Here is a 21,476-nt window from a genome sequence, read left to right on the forward strand (position 1 = left end):
TTCTCTGGGTAAGCTTGCTAAAATTCCAGCTGGATGGCACAGTCACAGATTCTACCTATCACAAGTTTATAACTGTTAAGAGATTAAAAAAACTAAGACTAAATATGAAATGGTGAAGTCAAGACATATATAGAGACAAATCTCTAAATTTAAAATGTTTTATTTGGGAAGCAAGAATTGTGTTTCAGGGCATACACACAGACTGGGTGGTCTTGGACATGTCTGAAGAACAAAGAGATGACTGAGTTTTATTAGAAAGGGAAATAGTACATGTTATTTTGAAAGCAACCTCACTGGCACCAGAGAAAGTTTTGGGAGTTGGCAAACTCTGATTAGTGAGTGACCATGGTATGTAAAACTGGTCCTAAGAGTCAGGCAAGTCATTTCAGCAACTACAAGGTCAAACTGGTCTCAGGGTTATATTGAGCCATTTCAGTAGCTGGGCTTGTGAAAATATTAATTATTGGAGCAGGTACTGTGTGCTCTGAGAGCTTGTTCCCCCTGGCTTCTCGACTCTGATTTAGTTGGGTATGACAAGAATGATCCAATATATATATAATCAACTTTCACATAAATAATCCCTGGAGAAGAAAAGTGGCCATGCAGCTTTTGTGAGCAAGAACATAATTCTGATCATTAATTCAAGAAATAGCCCTATGAGGCTGGGCGCAGTGGCTCATACCTGTAATCCCCAGCACTTTGGGAGGCTGAGGGGAGCAGATCACCTGAGGTCAGGAGTTCGAGACCAGCCTGACCAATATGGTGAAACCCTGTCTCTACTAAAAATACAAAAAAATTAGCCAGGCATGGTGGCACATGCCTGTAGTCCCAGCTACTCAGGAGGCTGAGGCAGGAGAATCACTTGAACCTGGGAGATGGAGGTTGCAGTGAGCGAGATTGTGCCACTGCACTCCAGCCTGGGCTACAGAGCAAGACTCCATCTCAAAAAAAAAGTTATATATATACACACACACACACGTGTGTGTATGTGTGCATATAATACACACACACGTGTATGTGTGTATATAATATATACACACATATACACACATACACACACGTGTGTATGTGTGTGTATATATATGTGTATATGTGTGTATATTATATATACACATATGTGTGTGTATATTATATATACACATATATGTGTATATTATATATACACATATATGTGTATATGTGTGTATATTATATATACACACATATATGTGTATATGTGTGTATATTATATATACACATATATGTGTATATGTGTGTATATTATATATACACATATATATAGCAACTAATAATTTTCACAAAAACCATTTATATTGTTTCAACCTTTCTGCTTAAAACTGTACTATGAGATGAGCAAACAATCCCACAAGATGATTTGAGACATAAAAAAATAAACAAAAGACAACCTATCCAGCATGAATATCCTATTGACAAACACAATGAAGAATTAAAAATCACAACCCACAGTGTGCCACTTTACCAAGAAATGGAACTGGAATGATTTTGGTAGAGGTAAATGCTTCACAACAGTCTTCTTGTGTAGTATAGTTTAATTGTGGTTGTTTAGAACTGCTCTTGCAGGCTAATATTTATGCTGTTTTTTTTTAAGTCATCATTGTAAAAACGGTAGACCTTTGTAGATTTTTCTAACAATGAAAATATGTAGATACTGGTCTGGTCTCATCATTTAGGCCAATTAATAAAATAATAAATGCATCAAAAAAGTAAAACAAAATCATCATGTGACTAACACAATTCTCCTTGATAAATCAGAGAGTATTAATCCTCAATAGTGTCTATAAATTTGAATTATTCATAGCTGAAACAATATACAAACAACATAATTAATCAAGCGGTTCAAAAGAAAATTACTCAAATTACCTATTTATCATTTTACATGTGGCAATTACTTTTTAAAAATCCTTTAAATTTTATCTAGGGATAAGCACTCACATCGTGGCTAAGTCCCAAAGAACTTCAAAACATTTTTTAAAAATTCATCCCTGAGAAATGAGAGATAGAAAAATATCTTTAAAAACAGAAACAACAGACTTATGTGTTCTTTTAACAATCTCAGCACAGAGTGAGCTACTATTAAGAGTGAGCAAATATTCCAGTCCTGGAGAGTTATTGCCTCTCATGATCTGATTTTTTTTTCTTTCTTTTTTTTTTTTTTTTTGAAATAGGGTCTCACTTTGTCACCCAGGTTGCAGTGCAGTGGCGCGATCTCGGCTTACTGCAGTCTGTCTTACTGCAGTCTTTCTTTCTTTCTTACTTACTTACTGAGCCTTCCAGGCTCAAGTGATCCTCGTGTCTCAGCCTTTATTCCAATAATGACCTAAATAATAACTTCTGCTAGCATCTCTTCTGAGTCTCTATTTCCTCCACGGATATTCATCCAAATAATAAAAGTAACACAGTTGCAATTGAGTTTACTATTATCAATGGCATTCTCATCACAGTTGTTACAGATTGAATATGGTTCATTAGCTGAGATTTAATTCCTGGCTCCTCCCCGAATCCACCAATTCTCTAGTCTATTATCCAGCCAATGTTCTTGAGGAATCTCTCCTTGTGCAGCATGGTGATGGCGCTGACACAGAGCAGGGCTGCCTGCAGCAGTGAGTACAAGGTAAAGGTCACGACCATCCAAGCTCCCCTGAGGTCCAACTGATTCTTCTCTGTTGCCACAAGGGACTTGTCACCACCATGGCTGGTGCTTTCCTCTCTATTTGTCTTTAATTTAAACCACGGGCAGAATAAACCAAGAGCTCTCCCTACTCAAGAGCATCTCTATTTTGTTTTAATTATAAATAATAAGAAAAAAAAGTCACTTCCTAAGCCAAATTAGACCTCAACACCTTATATCTTTATACAGTCCCAACCGACTGTTATGCCAGAAAGTCACCTCGGACAGTAGTTTCCAAACAAGAACAATTTCGCCCCGATCCCACCCTCACAGGGACATTCAGCAATTTTTTTCTTTTTAAGAGATAGGGTCCTGCTCTGTCACCCAGGCTGGAGTGCAGTGATATGATCATAGCTCATTGCAGCCTTGAACTCCTGTGCTCAAGCAATCCTCCCACCTCGGCCTCCTGGGTAGCTAGAACTATAGGCACCTGCCACTACACCTGGACCATTTGGTGTTGTTTGAAGAAATTTTTCGTTGTCACAACTGAAGAACAGAGGGTTTACTACTAGTATCTAGCTGATAAAGGCTGCCAAACGTCTTATGTACAGGACTACAAATAATTATCTAGCCCCAAACCTCAATAAAGCTGAGGTTGAGAAACCCTGCTTTCAGAGATAAAACTTAGCTCTCTCTATTGTGTAACTCATACTTTATTAACTTAATCACATCTGAACTCAAATTCCAGTAAAGGAAATAAACATTAGGAAAATCTGAATCAGAAGATGTTTGACTTAAAATTACTTTAGCAGGCAATGACAATACAGTATCAAGACTTTTACTTTCCAGTTTGACTTACATAGTCACAATCTACCTCTGAAACTTCAAAATCCATTTTTATTGGACATTATATTTTGGTGGTTTAAAAGTGTGTGGGGGAGAGGCTCTGGAATAAGACAAGGCTGCATTCAAATTCCAGCTCCAACACTTACTAGCTGTAAGAACTTAGGAAAGTCCCCTAACCTTACCAGGATTTAGTTTCCTTGTCTACAATATCATCTATTGTAGACTACTAATAATATCCATCTCAAAGTTTTTTAAGGATTAAATGAAAAATACATTGAAAGCACTGAGCAAATGTATCTAGAATATAATAAATACTAATTTTTTTTTTTAATTTGGAGAGCAATTAGTTAAGAGTATGGACTTTTAAAAATCCTTGCTCTTGGCCAGGGTCACACCTGTAATCCCAGCATTTTGGGAGGCCCAGGCAGGTGGATCAGGAGGTCAGGAGTTCAAGATCAATCAGGCCAAGATGGCGAAACCCTGGCTGAGGCAGGAGAATTGCTTGAATCCAGGAGGCGAAGGTTGCAGTGAGCCGAGATTGCACCACTGCACTCCAGCCTGGACAACAAGAGTGAAACTCTGTCTCAAAAAAAAAAAAAAAAATTAGTTGGACACAGTGGCAGTCACCTGTAATTCCAGCTACTCAGGAGGTTGAGGCAGAAGAATCACTTGAAACTGGGCAGCAGAGGTTGTAGTGAGCCAAGATCGTGCCACTGCACTCCAGCCTGGGTGACAGGGTGAGACTCCGTCTCAAGAAGAAAGAAAAAAAAAAAAAAAAAAAAAAAAAAAAACCCTGCTCTTCTACTTACTGTGTAACTTGAACAAATTATTTCCTGACCTTGAACCACAATTTCCTCTTTTGTGAAATGGGCCTAATACTATCCCTCTTATAGATTGATGAGGACCAATGAGATAAAGTATGTAAAGCACTCAGCATAGTTGGAAAATAGTAAGCGTTTAACATACAGAAGTTATTTTTATTATTAAAGTGGGCCCAATAAAACCCAATGGCATTTCCCACATATAAAAAGCTCTCCCATACACGTCCTGACCTATGCTTTGCCTAATTTTGTGCTATTTGGTCTGGTTAGAAAATAGCTGTTATATTTCTCTTAAAATCTGTTTACTAAGCTAGAAAATACATCACTCTCCCTAGTACTCTGTTAATCAGGAAGGTTTTTAATTTGATCTTTTTGGTATGAATAGTTTAAGATGTATTTTTACTCTGTTTTCACCATAAAATTGCAATTGCCTAGAAGGCCAGAGAAGCAAAATAAGTATGTTTCATATACTAAAGTTTTTAAACTATCTCCTAGTCCCAGTAGCAATTTTACTAAAGTATCAAAATCCGAGAACTCACCTCTAGGCAGGCTCCTGCTATGCTTAGAGTGAATATTGGTCAGACAACATTCTGTTTCCTTAGCCTTAGCAATTAACACATACCAAAGAAATCCACATTTAATAGTTAATCTCGGGGCCGGGTGTGGTGGCTCACGCCTGTAATCCCAGTACTTTGGGAGGCCGAGGTGGGCGGATCACAAGGTCAGGAGATCGAGACCATCCTGGCTAACATGGTGAAACCCCATCTCTACTAAAAATACAGAAAATCAGCCAGGCATGGTGGCAGGCGCCTGTAGTCCCAGCTACTCAGGAGGCTGAGGCAGGAGAATGGCATGAACCTGGGAGGTGGAGCTTGCAGTGAGCCGAGATTGCGCCACTGCACTCCAACCTGGGTGACAGAGCAAGACTCCGTCTCAAAAAAAAAAAAAAAAAAAAATGTTAATCTCTCAGAATTCGAAGTTATAGCTAAAATAATTACCTAGAAGAAAAGGGAGCTCTATTGACCAAGCCAAAAATATCTCATTGTATCATCATGACAAATTTAAAAGTAATTCATAGAATTATTTCACCATTTATAGGTAACATCTGTTATTTGTTTTGGAGACTAAGTCACTAAAAAGTTCAAATCCAATACAAAGAGAAATCACTCACCTCTGGAGATTTCTGTATATTCTGGAATACAGCATAGGCAATAAGTGAACTTGAACCTATAACACTGAGAGATTTAGAAGATGACTGATCATTAAAGCAGGACAATGGAGTGCCATGGTTTTTGTTATTAATTTTGGGATTTTTTTTTTTACAGTTTTATTGGCATGATTGATATAAAATAAACTGCATTAAAAAAAATTTTTAGATATGGGGTCTTGCTATGTCAGCCAGGATGGAGTGCAGTGGTGCCATTATAGCTCACGTAACCTTGAACTCCTGGGCCCCAGTGATCCTCCTGTCTCAGCCTCCTTAATAGCTAAGACTAGAGGTGTGCATCACCACAACTGGCTAATTATTTTATTTTTTGTAGAGGCAGGATCTTGCTATGTTGCCCAGGCTGGTCTCAAACTCCTGGCCTCATGGGATCTTCCCACTTTGGCCTCTCAAGCACTGAGATTGCAGGTGTGAGCCACCATGCCCAGCCCTGCACATATTTTTTTATTTTTATTTTTATTTTTAGAGACAGGGTCTCCTTCTGTCACCCAGGCTAGAGTACAGTGGTATAATCACAGCTCACTGCAGCCTCCAACTCCTGGGCTAAAGTGATCTTCCCACCTCAGTCTCCTGAGTAGCTGGAACTACGGGCATCTGCTACCATGCCCAGCTCATTTTAAAAAAAATTTTTGTAGAGACAGGGTCTCACTATGTTGCCCAGGCTGGTCTCAAACTCCTGGGCTCAGGTCATCCTCCTGCCTTGGCCTCCAAAAATGCTGGGATTACAGGCATGGGTCACCATATCCAGCCAATTTTTTTTTTTTTTTTTTTTTGAGACGGAGTCTCATTCTGTCACCCAGGCTGGAGTGCAGTGGAGCGATCTCAGCTCACTGCAAGCTCCGCCTCCCAGGTTTGCGCCATTCTCCTGCCTCAGCCTCCCGAGTAGCTGGGACTACAGGCGCCTGCCACCTCGCCCGGCTAGTTTTTTGTATTTTTTAGTAGAGACGGGGTTTCACCGTGTTAGCCAGGATGGTCTCGATCTTCTGACCTCGTGATCCGCCCGTCTCGGCCTCCCAAAGTGCTGGGATTACAGGCTTGAGCCACCGTGCCCGGCCCAGCCAATACTTTTAAACAAATATAGAATGCTTCACAAATTTGCATGTTTTCCTTATCCAGAGGCCATGTCAATCTTTTTTTTTTTTTTTTTTTTTAATCTGTTTTGAGATAGGGTCTTGCTCTGTCAACCAGGCTGGAGTGCAGTGGCACAATCACAGCTCCTCCTGAGTAGCTGGAACTACAGGCACATACCACCATGTCCAGCTATTTTTATGGTTTTTTGTTTTCTGTTTTGTTTTGTTTTTTGTAGGGACAGGGTTTCACCATGTTGCCCAGGATGGTCTCAAATTCCTGAGCTCAAGCGATCTGCCCACCTCAGTCTCCCAAAGTGTTGGGATTATAGGTGTGAGCTCAGCCCTGCCTATTTTCTCTGTGTCATTCCAATTTTTAGCATAGATACTGCTTAAGTAAGCACTTTGCTATTGATTTTGCAATTGATCCTGTTGACCAGGTTGTCCACTGTTGTTCAGATGTTATCCTTTAATCAGTTTTTTGTTGTTATTGTTGTTAATGTTGTCATTTTATTAGTAAGAAGATATCAACATGATAAAGAACATCATTTCTTTTTAACTAAAGAGTAAAAGCAAATCCCCGAGGGGGAAATGTGGAAAACTACAGAATTGACCAATTGTGCTTATACTAGTTTAGTTATATGAGATTAAATAAACATACCTCAGAGTAGCCATGACAAATTGTATCCACTGTATTGCAGGAAAAACCTAAATAAAACAAGGAAAAAAGAATAAAATTAAACCTTTTACATTGAATATTCAACCTAACTCTATGTTCATTATTAACTATCTATACAGAATAAATTTTCTTCAAAGCCTAATCTCAAAACGTACTACAAGCCTGAGAATGAGTCAAAGGCTGAACGGGCCCCGGGAAAGACAAGGTGCTCCTTTTTTCCTCTCTTATTTCTGTTTCTCTGGGAAATAGTATGATTTTTTAAAAAATAGAGATGTGGATTAAAAATGACTAAATGAAAAAAGCAAGCTAGCCAGGCACTGTGGCTCATACCTGTAATCCCGACACTTTGAGAGGCTGAGGTAAAAGGATCACTTGAGGCCAGAAGTTTAAGAAAAAAGAAACCTGGGTGAGAAAACTAATAAAAGGAAGAACAAAATGGAGAGGGGGTAGGAAAAATGTTGACAGAGAATACAGAGATGTGTGGAAAGAATAGGTAAGAGAAAAGACAAATACTAGAGTTCACTGATAGGAAGAAAGAGGAAAGAGAATAACAGTAAAACAGAGAAACTGAAGAAAAGTTAGTAGTATGGAGAGAGAGACTGTGAGTGAAAAATGCAGAACAGGAAAGAAGAAAGGGAGAACACAAAGGAAGACAGGGAGAGCTTCTGAGCTTACCAAGTCCCAACTGTCCTCCAGAATGCTAGCCTCTAGTGAAAAGGTCATAGGGACTTCAGTCCCAGCTACCCTTGAGCAGCCGATCCTTCCTAGTCAGGTTCTGAATCCTGAAGCAGTGAACAGGTGGCTCCACCCCTACCCCAGTTGGGCTCCTCCTATACCTAATCCTGCCCTGTACCTTGAGGGCAAGGAGAGAGGTACTGACAAGTGCAGGAGAAAGCCAAACAGAAAGAACGAAAACAGAAAGACCAGGTGACAGGAAAACAAAGTTGTAAGTGGCATTAGGAATTAAAAGGAGCAAGAGGCAGAGTAATAAAAAACAGACAGACACAGAAGGGGCAGGATTGAGAAAAAAAGAATGAGTCATAGTGAAAAGATAAATAGAGCTGCAATAGAGAAATGGAACTAAAAAAAGGGGTGGGGGGAGAAATAAATGGGATAGAAAGGAGGTCTCCCTAAAATTTGCCCTTGTTTAGAGACAGAAGCCTGTGATGGAAAAGAGAGATTGCATATTCACTCAATTAATAAAGTTTTAGTAATACTAGTGGAAAGCTGAGGTGGTTATTAATGTTTGTCATCAATTACATTATTCATTAATACACTGATGCTTAAATATCAACTTTGTGCAAAGCAGTGTGTTATGGAAGATACAGAGATAAATAAGATACAGACCCAGCCTTCTAACAGCTTATAATATAGTAGGAAAAATGGCCTGAATACCAAAAATTCAAATGATCTGTGCACAGCAAGAATATACCTACACAGAGTAGCATTCAAAGAGGATTTGGAAGAACTGATAAAATTTGGACAAAGACTGGAGGAAAAAAGAGAGCAGAAGGAAGACCATTCATCTGAGTAATTTATCTTTCATCTAGCTATAATTGCATATAGTCTACAAATCCTTATTGATAACAAATTAAATCACTTGCATGACTAGAGTAATTTAAATACATGACTAATTTATTCATATCAGGTTAAAATTACAGTCCAAAGCAAAACAAAAAACAGGCAGATGCAATGTCATGCACCTGTGGTCCTGGCTACTTGGGAGGTGGAGGCAGAAGGGTCTCTTGAGGCCAGGAGTTTGAGGCTGCAGTGTGCTATGACTGTTCCTGTGAACAGTCATTGCACTCCAACCTGGGCAGCACAGCAAAACACCATTTCTAAAACAAAATAAAACACAGCCAGGTGTGCTGGCCCACGCCTGTAATCCCAGCACTTTGGGAGGTCAAGTCGGGTGGATCACTTGAGGTTAGGAATTTGAGACCAGCCTGGCCAACATGGCAAAACCTTGTCTCTACTAAAAATACCAATATTACCCAGGCGGGGTGGCATGCACCTGTAATCCCAGCTACTCGGGAGGCTGAGGCATGAGAATCACTTGAATCCAGGAGGTGGAGGCTGCAGTAAGCCAAGATCATGACACTGCACTCCAGCCTGGATGATAGAGCGAGACTCCATCTCAAAATAATAAATAAATAAAAATAAAACAAAACAGAAACCAAACCAAACCAAACCAACAAAAAGATTATAGTCTATAGTGGAAGACCAGACATTGTTAAATAAAGGTTACGTTCTAATCACTTTGCTTAAATTGTTAGGTAAACAAATAAATAAAAATACCAGGAAATTTCTAGATCAGAAATCCCCAGCATAAAGTCTTAGGAAGTATTTTAAGGCCTCTACACACACGTCTTACCTCATAAAGGTGAGGAGACTACTGACAGTTTCACCAAGTGATAAGAAAATGCTTTGAGACAAAGGACCGTTGTTTCAGTCAAGAACAAATCTCATGTTGTTCAGAGAACAGCCATGCCAAATTAGTCTGCTGCTCTTGTCAGGACAATCAATGATGAATAACTTTTCTCTTTGGCATTCTCTTCTAAAACATCTATACCATCTACCAACATTTGGGGATTTACTTTCCAGTTTTTCTATCAAAATTAATCCCCTGCTTGCTGTATATTCAGTACTTTGTCCCTTTGAAGTATCTTTGGAAACAATCTTGCCATCTTCCTTTTCTAAAAAGGCTAACCTAAGCTCAAATGATGAAGTAGGTGATATTTACTTTGTTTTCCTTTATCTCTTTTTAGCAAAAAGCTCCTTGCATGCCTGCGGTCCCAATTACTCAGCAGGCTGAGGCAAGAGGATCTCTTGAGGTCAAGAGGTCCAGGCTACAGTGAACTGTGTTTGCACCACTGCACTCACACTCCAGCCTGGGTGACAGAGTGAAACCCTGTGTTTATAACAACAACAACAAAAACAAAAACAAAACCAAAAAACAGCCGGGTGTGGTGGCTCACGTCTATTAATACCAATACTTTTGGAGGCCAAGGCGGGTGGATCACAAGGTCAGGAGTTCAAGACCAGCCTGGCCAAGATGGTGAAACCCCATCTCTACTAAAAATACAAAAATTAGCTGGGTATGGTGGCAGGCGCCTGGAATCCCAGCTACTAGGGAGGCTGAGACAGAGAATTGCTTGAACTCGGAAGGTGGAAGTTGCAGTGAGCCAAGATCATGCCACTGCACTCCAGCCTGGATGACAGAACAAGAGTTCATCTCAAAAATAAATAAATAAATAAAAGCTCCTTAGCAAGTTCAAACCTATCCCAATTCTTAACTTATTGGGCTACTATATATTACATATCAATTGAAGTTAACACATATTCATAAAATTGCTATCATGAGCAAGTTACTCAAAGTCAAGAAAGACACTTGCCTTTGTAAAATATTTTTATTTAACCAAAAAGTTTTCTAAAAATAACATTTAAAGATTTCTAGGGCCAGGCATGGTGGAGCATGCCTATAATCCCACCACTTTGGGAGGCCGAGGTGGGTGGATCACCTGAGGACAGGAATTCAAGACCAGCCTGACTTAACATGGTGAAATCCCATCTCTACTAAATACAAATAATTAGCTGGGCATGGTGGCAGGTGCCTGTAATGCCAGCTAGCTACTCAGGAGGCTGAGGCAGGAGAATTGCTTGAACCCAGGAGGTGGAGGTTGCAGTGAGCCAAGATTGTACCATTGCACTCCAGCCTGGGCAACAAGAAGTGCTTTTGAGTTATATCTTAGTAACATTATTGCCAATAAAATGAAGTTAGGAACAAAAGCAAGGAAGGAAATGCCCAGTGCTAGAATTCATGGTGTAATGATTAATGGATATGTTTCTGTCTGACTAAAAAGGATAATACTCAGAATATAAAGTATAAAACAAACATTGTAAGAGGGAACTGAAGATAAAGATTGTAAGAGGGCACTTGACTACTCTAAATAAATCCACCACTCCTGGACTGAACAAATTACACTCCAGAATTTTGATAAAACTTGCCAGTTAACCTAATAAACCATTTGAGAAAAATTTGAGAGTTCATGTAAAAATGGGAAAGTTGCTAGAAACCTGGTGATAACTAAATTAAAGGCAAAAAGATGGTGAAATCTGCAAACCAAACCATACATCAAGGATCTTAGTATTGATCCCAAATAAGAATCTAGAATGAATTGTCCAAAAGATGTGTTTGCAAACAATTAGAAAAAAAAAAGTAACTGCTAAGTCGGCATGGGTTTACCTAAAAAAAAAAAAAAAAAAAAAGGCTGGGTGCAGTGGGTCACACCTATAATCTCAACACTAGAGGTCAAGGCAGGAAGGATCACTTGAGACCAGGAGGTCAAGATCGGCCCAGACAACATAATAAAACCCCATCTCTACAAAAAATACAAAAATCAGTCAGGCATGGTGGCACATGCCTATAGTCCTAGCTACTATAAAGGCTGAGATAGGAGAACCGTTTGAGCCCAGGAGTTTGAGGCTGCAGTGAATCATGATTGCACCACTGCACTCCAGCCTGGGCAACAGAGGGAGAACCTGTCTCAAAATAATAATAATGCCAGACTAATCTGTTCTCTTTTTGGATAGAATTACTAGACATATATCTGAAATTCTAACAAAGCATTTGGTGAGACATTTCATGCAATAAAAATTAGAAAACAGGCCAGGTGCGGTGGCTCATGCCTGTAATCCCAGCACTTTGGGAGGCTGAGACAGGCAGATCATCCGATGTCAGGAGTTCAAGATCAGCCTGGCCAACATGGAGAAACCCCATCTTTACTAAAAATACAAAAATTAGCCAGGTGTGGTGGCACATGCCTGTAATCCCAGCTACCAGGGAGGCTGAGGCAGAAGAATTGCTTGGACCCGGGAGGTGGAGGTTGCAGCGAGCCGAGATAGCACCACCACACCCCAGCTTGGATGACAGAGCAACTCCATCTAAAAAAAAAAAAAAAAAATTAGAAAATATAGGCTGGATGCAGTGACTCATGCTGTAATCACAGTTACTCAGGAGACTGAGGTGGAAGGGTCCCTTGAGCCCAGGAGTTTGAGGCTTTGGTGAGTTACGATCACACTACTGCACTTCAGCCTGGGTGACACGGTAAGATCTTGTTTCTACAAAAAATAAAGTAAAAAATTACCCAGGTATGGTGGCACATGCCTGTAGTCCTAGCAACTCGGGAGGCTGAGGTGGGAGGATAACTTGAGTTTGAGGTTACAAAGAGTTATGATCACACCACATAATGAGACCCTGTCTCTTAAAAAGAAAAAAGAAAAACAAAGTAGACAAAGTAGAAGCATAATTAAGGTCATTCACTGCACAAATAAACCTAAGTGAATGCTAAGTAATTGATCAATATTAACCTAGCAATGACTTCTATTGATATGAACCAGCATACTGACTTGGCACTGTTCTGTAAAACATTTTCATCAATGACTTGAAATAAAACATAGTGAGCATATTTATCAAATGAGTATTACGTATCTATTGTTGCATAACAATTTTCTACAAATTTGGTGGCTTAAAATACACATTTATTATCTCACAGCTTCTGTGGGTCAGAAGTCCATGGCATGGCTTAACTGGGTCCTCTACTTCAGGGTCCCTCAAAAGGCTATAATCAAGATATCGGCCACAGGTAGAGCCTCCCTCATTTGAAGGCTCAAATAGGGAAGAATCTGGCTCCAAGCTCATGTCATTGTTGTAATTCAGTTCTATGAGGGCTGTTAGACTGAGGGCCTCGGTTCCTAGCTGTTACCGAAAGGCTTCACTCAGTTCCTTGCCATATGGACTTCCGCAAGATCTTCTCCTAGAAAGATGGAAGGTACAATCTTATGTAAACAAATCACTGAAGCAAGATCCCATCACCTTTAGCATATTGTTTTGGTCATAGATCTTACTAAGGGATTATACAAGAACACGAACATCCAGAGGCAGGGATCACTGGAGGTCATCTTAAGAGTCTGCCTACCACTGTGTATTCCTCCAACACATCAAGCATTTTTCCACTTCAGATCATTTGCAACAGTTGTTTCCTGTCTTGAGTGCCCCTTCCGCCAGATAATCACAATGGGGTCCTTCTCATCCTTCAAGTATCAGCTCAAATATCATCTCTGAAATGTAACATTTATCAAATTTCCAAGTACCTTGGTTATATGTTTGTTGTCGGATTCCCCCAATAGACTATAACTTCCTTGAGGGCAGGTAACTTATCTGTTGCGTTCTAAATAAAATGCTATTTATAATAATACCTGTAGTTGTCGAGCTTTTGAAATGTGGCCAATCCAAGTTGAGACATGTTGTAAGTGTAAATATCCACTGAATTTCAAAGTATAAAAGAAAGGGTGTAAAATATCTCAATGACATATTTATATTGATTGTATGTTGCAAGGATATTTGGGATATTATCTAACTTTTTTTTTTTTTTTTTTTGAGACAGAGTCTCGCTCTGTTGTCCAGGCTGGAGTGCAGTGGTGCAATCTCAGCTCACTGCAACCCCCACCTCCTGGGTTCAAGCAATTCTCCTGTGTCAGCCTCCTAAGTAGCTGGGACTACAGGCGCCAGCCACCACGCCTGGCTAATTTTTGCACTTTTAGTAGAGACACGGTTTTACCATGTTGGCCAGGCTGGTCTCAAACTCCTGATCTCAAGTGATCCACCTGCCTCGGCCTCCCAAAGTGCTGGGATTACAGGAATCAGCCACCGCGCCCGGCCTATTATCTAAATTATTACACAATATTATTTTGGATATCTGGAGATACAGTATCTCCAGTACCTAAAACAGTGCTTAGAAGAGGCACTCAGTATTTGTTGAATATTTACTCAACAATGTACCAAACTTGTGAGGAATGACAGACTTAAGATCTAAAAAGATCTAAACACTTCAGAATGAGTTTTATTAAATAAAAGTTAATAGAAATAAATGTAAGTATACTGTACTTGGGTCTAAAAAACCAACAGGGCAGAGATTAAGATGAAGAATATAACAATTATCTTATTTTTAAAATCTTAAGTGCTACTATCCAATAGAAACATAACGTGTGTCACATATGTAATCTTAAATTTTCTAAACGCAACATAAAAAAGCAAGAAAAAATAAGTGACTTTTTTTTTTTTTTTTTTGAGACAGGGTCTCACTCTGTCACTCTTGTTTAATTATAATGGTACAATCATAGCTCACTGCAGTATCAAACTTCTGGGCCCAGAGATCCTCCCACTTCTACCTCCCAAGTAGCTAGGAATGCGTGCCTCCTATCATGCCTGGCTGATTTTTAAATTTGTTGTAGAGATGAGGTATTGCTGTGTTGACCAGGCTGGTCTCAAGTTATCCTCTAGCCTTGGCCTCCCAAAATGTTGGGATTACAGGCGTGAGCCACTGCGCCTGACTGAAATTAATTTTAATAATACACTTATTGGCTGGGTGGGGTGGCTCACACCTGTAGTCCCAGAACTTTGGGAGGCCAAGGTAAGCGAATCGCTTGAGCTCAGGAGTTCAAGACCAGACAACATGGTGAAGCCCCATTTCTACAAAAAAATACAAAAATGAGCTGGGCTTGGTGGCATGCGCCTTCGGTCCCAGCTACTCAGGAGGTGGAGGCGGGAGGTTCGCTTGACCCCAGAGGTGGAGGATTGGGGTGAGGCAGAAGTTGCAGTGAGTCAAGATTGGGCCACTGCATGCCAACCTGGGTGACAGTGAGATCCTGTCTCAAAAAGTAATAACAACATATTTTATTTAACTGAAGTATCCCAATTATTATCACTGCAATGTGTAATCAATGTAAGGATGTCATTGAGATATTTTACATTTTTAATTTTGTACTTTGAAATTCAGTGGGTAGTTACACTTCCATGTCTCAACTTGGATTGGGTACATTTCAAAAGTTCAGTTGCTACATGTATTATTATAAATGCATTTCTATTTAGATAGCTTTTATAACTAGGTTATGGAGGCTGTTGCATTTGGATTTTATCCTGCAGAAGTGCCATTATAAATTCCTGAGCATTATAAAGGCTTTAGTGAGTACATACTTTATGCCAGGCACCACTCTCAATGCTTCATATGCATTAACTAATTTCATCTACTCACAATCCTATGAATTATTACTATCCTAATTTTACATGATAAAATTGTGAATATTAACACAATGGCAATATACAGTACTAAAAGATGAGACTGACAAGAGTTAGGTTATTTTTATTTACTTACTTATATCCCTCTTTGACTTAGATAATATTTCAGGTCATTTACAAAACTACATAAATAAGACAAAATAACATGAGTTGAAAGTGGGACAAAAGAAGGAACATTTCTGCTGATGTGACTTGATTCCTGAATGTTAAACTCTGAGTTTTTAAATGTTATTTTATTGCAAAAACAGTATTAACATAATAGAAATCCAAAGTAAAAAGTTTCCTGTAGTCCTATTATCTCGCTAAAACAATGATTTAATTCTTGCCTATATGCATATTCCATTTTTACAAATTTGCAGTAACTGCAGCTAGTATTTTACATTCTATTCTTTTTTCTCAGCATTATGCCATAATTTTTTCCTTTTATTAGTCTTATGTGCTTTCTCTCCACTCCCTCAGACTGTACCCAATGTTAAATCCTAGTGTATTTCTCTGTATTTTTTCTCTATGCTCAGCAATACACATTCAAATATATACACACATATATGGCAAGGGGTATTGCTGAGGCGGCAGGGTTTTTAAAAATGGGATCATATGTTTCTGTACACATTGCTTTTCACACTATTTCACAGATATCTTTCTGCTTTAATAGAAATAGTTATAATCCATTTTGATTGTTACATAATATTCCACATAAAATCATTTATCCAGCAATTCTTCTAATGATGGACATGCAGATTATTTTTGTTTTCTGCAAACAATGCAGCAATAAACATCCCAACACATATAATCTTCTGTGCTGATTTGTTGTTGTTGTTAGAGGCAAGGTCTCATTATGTTGCCCAGGCTGGTCTCAAACTCCTGGGCTCAAGGGTCCTCCCACCTCAGCCTCCTGAGTAGCTGGGACCACAGGCATGTGCCACCATGTCTAGCTAAAAGTTGTTTAAATTGCTTGTAGAGATGGGGTCTCCCTATGTTGCCCACGCTGGTATTGACCTCCTGGGTTCAAGCATCTTCTTGCCTCAGGCTCCTAAAGTGCTGGGATTACAGGTGTGAGGCACTGCATCTGGCCTTAATCTCATTTTTTCCATGAACTTTTTGAAGTCTGCTTGCATGTGGTCCAAGAAGGGAATGTAAAAAGAGCCAAAAGTATTTTGAGACACAGACATGGAATAGTTTCTCCTTCAGACAAAAAAAAAAAAATTTAGGCCTCACAGGAAAGGTAATAAGCAAAATCAAACTAAGCAAATTATATAGTGTGTTACAAGTTGAAAGTACTATGGAAAAAAATAATGAGGGGAAAGGAGATGGAAAGCAGGGCAGTCAGGTAGAAGCAATTTTTAAAAGATGCTCAGGATAGGTCTCAGTAGGAGGTTGAGGTTTCAGCAAAGACTTGAGGGAAGTCAAGTAGTCAGCCATGTGGATATCCTAAAAGAAAGCATTCCAGAGGGAGAAAATACAAAGGTCTTGAGGTAAGGGACATGCATTGTGTATACCAGGAATAGCAAAGAGGTCAGTGAAACTGGGGCCTCACTGGCTTAAGGACAGAAAAATGGGAATTTATATATTAATTGCCTTAGCCAATCATGCTATTTTTCTTTCTCTTCACTCCAGTTGCTATGGTGAGTCTTGTGGACATTCATGCAACATGCCCCCTCCTCTTCACCTCCATACAACACCCAGGGTAACTCTTGATTTTCCACATCAGTGTCAACTGTGCGATTTTATGACTTCCAAAATATGCCGGAACTATACTCAGTTTATTTTTGTAGATCATCATCAAGGTCCTGAGGCCAAAAATCTAATTATTATTATTATTATTGTTTTTTTTAGACGGAGTTTCACTCTTATTACCCAGGCTGGAGTGAAATGGTGCAATCTCGGCTCACTGCAACCTCCACCTCCCAGATTCAAGCAATTCTCCTGCCTCAGCCTCCTGAGTAGCTGTGATTACAGGTGCCCACCACTGCACCCGGCAAATTTTTATATTTTTAGTAAAGACAGGGTTTCACCATGTTGGCCAGTCTGGTCTCAAACTTCTGACCTCAGGTGATCCACCCGCCTTGGGCTCCCAAAGCGCTAGGATTACAGGTGTGAGCCACCGTGCCCAGCCCAAAAATCTAATTATATCTTAACACAACTGACTAGGACCAGAGTGCTATTCAAAGGAAGGATTGGGACAATTACTTTTGCAGTTTATAGCAAAAGTGCCAATTTTTCCTTTCCCTATCCAACCAATCCTCTTCCCTTACTTCTACAAAACCTACTTTTAGGCCAGGCATGGTGGCTCACGCCTGTAATCCCAGCACTTTGGGAGGCCGAGGCGGGTGGATCATTTGAGGTCAGGAGTTCAAGATGAGCCTGGCCAACATGGTGAAACCCCATCTCTACTAAAAATACAAAAAAAAAAAAAAATTAGCCAGGTGTGGTGGCAGACGTCTGTAATCCCAGATACTCAGGAGGCTGAGGTAGGAAAATCACTTGAACCCAGGAGGTAGAGGTTGCAATGAGCTGAGGTCAGGCCTCTGAACTCCAGCCTGAGTGACCAAGTGACTCTGTCTCGAAAAAAATTAAAAAATAAAAAATAAAAACCTACTTCTAAACTAACCATGACTAGATAGTCACTGTTGATCAATTCTACTAACTAGATATAACCAAAGTTACTTATACTGAGAAGTGAATAATTTTAAAAGTTTAAATGTTTTATAAAGAAATTTTAAAACTCTTAATAGCTCCATATAGACTACAGAACAGAAAATTCTTAGTTTGACTTCAAGATTCTCCCCTACCTGGGCTTAAAACTGTTTTACTATCTCCCGTTTTGAGAACTCCCTCCAACCAAGCCAGTCATTCTCCCAAAGCATCATGTTCATTCCCACATCTGATCCTTTTCCACTTGTTCTCTAAAATGTTCTTTCTTCCAAGCCTTAACTCTATTTCCACCAATTACATAAAGCCTTGTTTCACCACCTCAGTTCATAGTTTTCCCCTCTTCTAACTTCTATCACTTGTCTTGTAGCTCATAGTGTTACGGGATCTTTGGGGTATCCATTTTCTGGCCAGAAACCTCTGTGGCCACAGTGCCTTTGCCCGAGTTCTTGTCCTGCATCCAGGAAGAATGAGGTATGTGGACAATGAAGGGTGAAAAAGACAAAGATGAGCTTTATTGAGCGTTACAGCGGCTCAGAGGAGACCTGCAGTGGGTAGTTCCTCTCTGTAGGCAGGTTGTCCATCGAGTATTCAGTTCTCAGTAGAGAGGAGGCCCTGGAGAGGGTGGCTCCTCTCTGCAACTGATCTTCCTGATGTCTGCAGCTCTCAGAAGAGGCCCTGGAGAGGGTGGCTCTTCTCTGCCCACAGGTTGTCTCTGCAGCTCTCAGCAGGCAGGGTAGGTCCTTTCTGCAACTGGTTGTTCCATCATCTCCAACTATCAGCAGAGAGGGTAGCTTCTCTCTTAGGCTGGTTGACCCATAGGTCTCTGCCCTCTTGGTCCTCTGGCAGTCCTCTGCCCTGCTCTGGGTGAGCCCAGGGCTTTTATGGACCTCAGAGGGAAGTACATGCCGATTGGTCCATGGGCAGCCATGGCAGGCCAAGAAGATGCACCACGAGTCCCTACTCCAGTCTGCAGGACTGGCAGCCTGGACCCCTGTCTTCAGGCCCTCCCTGACCTGAAGGTGGGGGTCTTACTGGGGACTCACCCTCTTCTACCCAGGAATCAATCTGCCTCCCGCTGCCATTCTTGGCCCCAAGCCTGCTCTGACATTGGAGCAGGGCATGAGAGTGGAGAGAGGCCAGGCGGTGGGAGCAGACACTCCTGAGCTTGCAGGGATTGCGGTAGGGTGTCTAGCTGGTCCCCCAAGGGTGCAGGCTGCAAAGATGCCCAGGTCCTACACCTGGGAGGGCAGCCACAATGGCACCAGGGGCTCCTGAGTCAACTCAGAAGGGGCAGGGTTCCCACAGGCTTCATGGAGTGTGCAGCCCTAGTCATACCTCCCTGCTGCAGCTGGCTGCCATCAATAGGGCAAACTCAAATTTTTCTGAACTTCCCCAAACACACACACACACACACACGACTCTTTCAAAATTTATATATAATCAAACTGGTTGTCCATGATTGGATCCTGTTATCACTGATGACTATTTATACACATAAATTTTGGATACATACAATGGTTAATTATAGCAGTAAGTCCCTTACAATGCATTGTATATGTTCTCTTACTCTTACATGCATTTGTTAATCAAATCTTGTGAATTCTACCCTTTAAAAGTTTGTCAATTCCATCCACACTTCAGCCTTATTATGTCCTACTGTATGACCTTAACCTCTTCCAACTAGACTACTGCCATACCCCATTAATTGGCTTCAGTCCAATCTTCTCACTTTCAATCCATTCCCTTCATTCCTGAGTAATGTTTTTGTTTTGAGACAGAGTCTTGCTCTGTTGACCAGACTGGAGTGCAGTGACAGCAATTAGGGCTGACTGCAGCCTCGACCTCTCAGGTCCAAGTGATCCTGCTTCCTCAGCCTCCCAAGTACCTGGGACCACAGGTACACACTAACACACATGGCTAATTTTTCTACTTTTCGTAGAGACGAGGTTTCATTACATTGCCCAGGCTGACCTGAGTGCTGTGTCTACACACAAATCTAACCTTATTCTCCTGGTTAAAACTTCTGGTGACTCCAAACTCTTTAGCGTGGTGAGACCTTTTCAAATCCGCCCCATGGAAGCTCAGTAATAACCAACCAAAATAAAAAAGAGTGGCAGCAGCTGCTGCCCCAGTTCGCCTTTACACAGACTGATCTCAACCAGTTCCCCAATATGCCTGTGCATAATTTTCCCATTGCTAGAAATGCCCTGTTTCTCTTTGCCTCATGCACACCCCGTCTTATTTCAAGGTCCAGCTCAAAAGTCACCTCCTGTCTACAACCTCCTCTGATGCTCCTGAGCAGGGCTGGCTGAATCCCTGCCTCTTTACAATAAGCAAATACAGTCTTTTTTAAATTTCTTTTCTTTTTTTTCTGAGACCTTGTCTCGCTCTGTCACCTAGGCTGAAGTGCAATGGTGCAATCTCGGCTCACTCGAACCTCCGCCCCTTGGGTTCATGCAATTCTCCTGCCTCAGCCTCCTGAGTAGCTGGGATTACAGGCACGTGCCACCACACTCGCCTGATTTTTGTATTTTTAGTACAGACGGTGTTTCACCATGTTGGCCAGGCTGGTCTCGAACTCCTGACCTCTGGCAATCCACCTGCCTCGGCCTCCCAAAGTGCTGGGATTACAGGCGTGAGTCAACGCGTCCAGCCAGAAATAATATTTTACAGCAATTACACTGCACTGCTTAGATGATTATTCCTATGCCGCCTCCTCCCCCAACAAGGTGCGTGCCTTCAACACAGAACTGTCTTGTTTCTGTCTATTCCGTAGCCTCGCAGGCAAAGCCAGCGTCTGGCACAAGCCAAGGACCGAGTGACTACCTGTGGAACACAATTACTAGAATTGCGTCTGGGGTTCCTGGAGGGTGGGCCTTGGCTGGGCGGATCCCAGGAGCCTGGCGTCTCCCAGGGGAGGTGCTCACCTCAGGGCGGGTCTAAGACGGCCCTGCCTGCCACACTAACCGCCAAGCCTGGCCAAGAAGCTCAGGGAAGCCGCGTAGCCACTGCCCGCTTGGGTCAGGGCGGTGACGGAGCCTGACTGATAATAACAGCTGAACTTGACTGACACACTGACCTAGGGTTGGAGCGGGTCCCAACCAACTGCCTGACGGCCCAAAGTTAGTAAGAAGGGATGGCAGGCCTTGTCATCTTCGAAGGAGAGGAAGGGCCGCAAAGGAATTGCCGTAGCGTTCCTACGCACGCTTCGCGCCTCTTCTCACGCGGAGCAGGAAAGGAAGTGGGCGAACCCGCCGGAAGACTCGCCGAGTGCGCGCGCGCAGCAGCCCATTTTCCCGCCCCCAACGTGGCCCGCCCTTTTACCCAGGCCTTACGCGAGCTTCGCCGAGTACGCGTGCGCGGCAGCTTTCTCCCCACCCCACCCCCCACCCCCGCCCCTCACGTGGCCCCACCCTCTCA

The 21,476-nt window shown here is 41.4% G+C and overlaps 1 protein-coding gene and 1 pseudogene across 27 annotated transcripts in view; both read right to left on the bottom strand.

Annotated features, from left to right (window-relative positions):
- TMEM116 (transmembrane protein 116) overlaps positions 1-21,330 on the bottom strand; it is a 109,189-nt gene extending 87,859 nt beyond the window's left edge. For 9 of the 27 annotated variants that reach the window (XR_012420691.1, XR_012420690.1, XM_045365986.3 and 6 more), the window contains exons 1-3: positions 7,943-8,051; positions 7,250-7,296; positions 5,468-5,531 (exon numbers count right to left, since the gene is read on the bottom strand). Coding sequence is in view for 13 of the 27 variants with exons in the window: in XM_045365986.3 (XP_045221921.2) it covers positions 5,468-5,531; positions 7,250-7,296; positions 7,943-7,990 (159 nt within the window). In the remaining 14 variants the exon portion in view is untranslated. Of the gene's footprint in view, positions 1-5,467; positions 5,532-7,249; positions 7,297-7,942; positions 8,052-12,091; positions 12,212-21,135 lie in introns of those variants that run through there. The other 18 variants (XR_012420692.1, XM_074007910.1, XM_065525265.2 and 15 more) reach the window with 6 other exon arrangements.
- LOC141408113 (immediate early response 3-interacting protein 1 pseudogene) lies at positions 2,252-2,759 on the bottom strand (annotated as a pseudogene).
- Positions 21,331-21,476: the final 146 nt, after the last annotated feature.

This window comes from Macaca fascicularis, chromosome 11 (genome assembly GCF_037993035.2).
Source record: "Macaca fascicularis isolate 582-1 chromosome 11, T2T-MFA8v1.1".
Lineage (NCBI taxonomy): Eukaryota > Metazoa > Chordata > Mammalia > Primates > Cercopithecidae > Macaca > Macaca fascicularis.